This window comes from Triticum urartu, chromosome 1 (genome assembly GCF_003073215.2).
Source record: "Triticum urartu cultivar G1812 chromosome 1, Tu2.1, whole genome shotgun sequence".
In the NCBI taxonomy this organism is placed as follows: Eukaryota; Viridiplantae; Streptophyta; class Magnoliopsida; order Poales; family Poaceae; genus Triticum; species Triticum urartu.
Genome location: NC_053022.1, coordinates 583,966,069 through 583,970,195, shown reverse-complemented (window position 1 = coordinate 583,970,195; position 4,127 = coordinate 583,966,069). Strand labels below are relative to the sequence as shown.

The 4,127-nt window shown below is 43.6% G+C and overlaps 1 protein-coding gene across 1 annotated transcript; it reads right to left on the bottom strand.

Annotated features, from left to right (window-relative positions):
- Positions 1-322: 322 nt before the first annotated feature.
- On the bottom strand, positions 323-3,819 carry LOC125532479 (receptor-like protein 35). The gene has a single exon (XM_048696540.1). The coding sequence runs from the start codon at positions 3,726-3,728 to the stop codon at positions 540-542; it is 3,189 nt and encodes a 1,062-aa protein (XP_048552497.1). The 5' UTR covers positions 3,729-3,819; the 3' UTR covers positions 323-539.
- Positions 3,820-4,127: the final 308 nt, after the last annotated feature.

The window sequence follows — 4,127 nt, the reverse complement described above, 5'->3', positions numbered from 1 at the left end:
ATTTAACTAAGGATTAAGTCATCCAAATAGACTACACCTATAACACTTCTCTGGAGCAACTAAATATGTTTGAATGTTCCAGTAAGTTAATCAACGAGCTAGTCTAGTAGAGACTTACTAGGGATATGGTATTTGTTTATGTATTCACACATGTATTTAAGTTTCCGGTCAATACAATTCAAGCATGAATAATAAACCTTTATCATGATTAAGAAAATATAATAATAACCATTTTATTATTGCCTCTAGGACATATTTACACCAGGGGGTCCCAAATTGTGGATCTTGGAATCAATGGGTAACATGGAACATAGAGACGGTGTTTTACCCAGATTCGGGCCCTCTCAAAGAGGTAAAACCCTACGTCCTGCTTGATTGTATTGATGTGATGGTATGGCAATTACATAGTTGATCTACCTCGAGATCAGATGAGCTAAACCCTAGATGGCTGTGATGGTTATGGATCTGCCTCTACGGCCTAAACCCTCTGGTTTATATAGACACCAGGGGTACCTAGGGTTACATATGGTCGGTTGCCATCAGGGGGTAAACATGCTGGCTACGCTAAAATTTCTTGGAGGAGACGCCAAGTCTTCGGAGGTTTCATGCTGGAGCACGAGGTCGCTTGTAGTCCGGCCTTCCTTTGATGAATTAGAGCGGCCCATTAAAACGGACCATGAGAGACAGGTCGGCTGTGTGAGGACCTCGGTAATCCGGGACACCCTCACCCATGTCAAGATAATTGCAACTGCGAATCCGATACCAAATCCCAATCCAGCAAAAAGAAATAGTACAATGTCTATTGATACCTTCTTGGGATGATGTAGAACCGTATCTGGTGTCATGTTGTTACATGCTTTGGACACTTGGAACCCACATAGGCCAATGTTTCCTAAAAATGAGAGATCAGAGAATGTCAAGAAGTGGGAAGACTCAGGTATTCTTCCCCGCAGCTGGTTGTAGGATAGATTCAAAACCGAAAGAAAGTCCAATGATGCCAACTCCAATGGGATCTCTCCGGAAAGTTCATTTGAAGACAGGTCTAGTGACTCAAGTTGATGTAGCATGCCAAGCTGAGATGGTATCGGTCCAATGAGGGCATTATGTGACATATTTAGCCCACCGAGTAGAACAAGGTCCCCAATTGACTCAGGAATAGGGCCATAGAATGCATTATTAGAAACATCAATGATGACAATGGTCCTCAATATTTTAGAAAAACTAATATCAGATCCTTTGTATGTGATGGCAGTGGTGAACTGGTATGTTTGGCCAAGTAGATCATATTGATTTTCCATGACCAATGTCTCATTGACATCTTTAGTCATCATGGATCCCATTGACATAAACCATTCATTTCGCAATAATCCAGAGAAATTGTTTGAAGCCAAGTCAATAATTCGAAGTTTTCCAAACTCACAACTATTTTGATCTTCTGAAATAGATGGCCCCACATCTCCGATGAACCAGTTGGACTTTAGAACAAGGACTTGAAGTTTAGGAAGCATACTCATCCAACATGGAAATGTATCATTAATAAGATTCTTCCCGACATCAAAAACCTCCAAGTCTTTGCAAGCAGCTAGAGATCTAGGTAATTGTCCTTCAATCTGATTATCACTAAAGTCTAATGCCTCAAATGCACAATCTTGCTTTAGGCTATTTGGTAATCTTCCATGAAGTTGATTTCCTTTCAAATTTAATACATTGAGGCGACTCATATCATCCATTAAACAAGAAGGGATGGAGCCAATCAAATCATTATTGGAGAGATCAAGGAGCATAAGGCTTGTTGCTTCACAGATTGATTGTGGAATTTCTCCAGACAACTTGTTTCCAGGAGCCATGAGTAGGGAAATACTACTTAAGTGAGAACCAAAATTGAATGGCATGGATGAGAAATGGTTGTTTGAGCAATCAAATAGTTGGTTCTGCGGTCCTGGTATAGGTATAGGCCCTTCAAATAGGTTATAACTGATATCGATAACAAACATATTAGCAGAAATGACAGGGCCATATCCAATACCACTACTAAATTGGTTGTATGATATGTTCATCAAGATGAGAGACTTGATCCAATTATCCCATGCCCACTGAGGTAGAGGGCCATGGATGTGATTGTTTGAAAGGTCAAGAACTTCAACGCGATGCATGTGCTTCAAGGTATTAGGGAGCTTGGATATGTTACAAGATGCTAGACATAGAGTATCAAAGTTTTGGATGGATGCCCATGAAGAATTGTATTCTCCATCTACTACGGAAAGCTTGTTGTTTGAAAGATTCAAGCTGAATAGGTTGGGCATTTTGAAGAACGAGCTGAGTTGGATGGTACCACGGAAACTGTTGGAATGTAAATTTATGGTGCCTAATTGAGTAAGATTACATAGATGTGGAGGAACTTGACCAGAAAAATTGCATGCATACAATTTCAACGTAATTAGGTTCTCGAGGTTACCTATGAAGGAAGGTACTTGACCAGATAACCCACAGTTGGAGAACTGTAAAGTTTCCAAATAAGTCAAATTTGCAACCCAAGATGGTATTTCTCCTACTATACCAGCTCCAGAAACCTGTAGTGATGTTAATGATCTGAGCTCACCAATTGAAGTGGGAAGCTGCTCTTGGTGAAAGTCAGTTGCTGCAATACCTAATTTCTTCAAGGATGTGAGATTACTTATTGACCTCGGAATGGGACCAGAGAAGTTAGTGTTGCTAAAAAGCAGTTCCTTCATCATAATATTATGTGATGAGAAATTGGGAAGCAGACCAGATACCTTGGAATTATAACTAACATCAACAGCCGTTAAGTTTGTGTTCTGGAAGATCCTCATCGGGAACCGTCCGTGGAGGCGATTATAGGCAAGCTTAAGAACACTGAGGGAAGGTAAGTCAGCAAAGGACTCTGGAATTTGGCCATACACTTTGTTATAGTTTAGGTTGATCTTGGTCAGTGAGCGAATGGTGGACAAGGATTCACAAATCGGAGCATCGATGTGGGTATTTGGTAGATTGAGAACCTGAAGCTGTGGAGTGGAATTAGCAAAGGCACTGCACCATGTTGCCCCGTTGCCGGACAAGTCGACGTTGCCTAGATAAAGCTCCTTGAGGTTGCTAAGGTTAGCAACGAATGATCCAATATCTGGCTCTACGATGGGCCACCTTCCTTCGCCGAGTGGCAGGAAATAGTCGTTGTCGCCTTCAACAAGATAAATCCAATTGGTGAAATCTAGGGATACCAGCTTCCTGAGCCGCCGTATCCCGTGTGGTATCTTGCCTACCAAGTCGGTGTAGGACAGGTTGAGGTAGGTGAGCTCGGTGAGCCTCTCGAACCCGACGGTCGGGAGCTCGGACTCGTCGAAGCTGTTGGAGGAGAGGTCCAGGTAGCTCAGGGAGGTGAGCTCAAAAAGCGCCGGGTGGAGGCCAGCGCTCTGCAGCCCGCATTCGGCGAGGTCGAGGGTGGTGACGCGGCCATCGGCGGCAGCACAGGTGACGCCCTCCCAGTGGCAGCAGTCCGTGCCAGCCCGCCACGACGCGAGGGTGCATGTGGAGTCGGTGGTGGCGGAGAAGGAACGCCGCAGTCGGAGCAGTGCCGAGGACTGGTCCGGCCGGCACGTAGTTTGGTTGCTGGTGGTGGCGATGGAGTAGGAGAGCTGGATCCCGAGGCACAAGTGAAGGAGCAGGCACAGCAGGAGCTGCTGCTGCTGGTGGCTGCTACGGGAGATCATCATATTGACAACTTGAGACTACTCATTCCTCTTGTTGCCCACTCCTTTTATATATATCATAAGTCAAGCCAAGACTCATTTTGATATGATCGAGAGAAAAAAAATCACTTCTTCCCTCGCAGGTACGTACTCCCTCCGTTTCTAAATATTTGTCTTTCTAGACATTTCAAATGACTACTACATACAGATGTATGTAGACATATTTTAAAGTGTAGATTCACTCATTTTGTTCCGTATGTAGTCACTTGTTAAAATGCGTAGAAAGACAAGTATTTAGGAACGGAGGGAGTATATGATAAGGAGGCGTCGGAGCCATCGGAAGCTCTATCAAACATTGCCGTAATCGACACGCACCTGTACACTTGTCTGGTGATGTTTCCATTTTCTTAAAGAAAATACGTG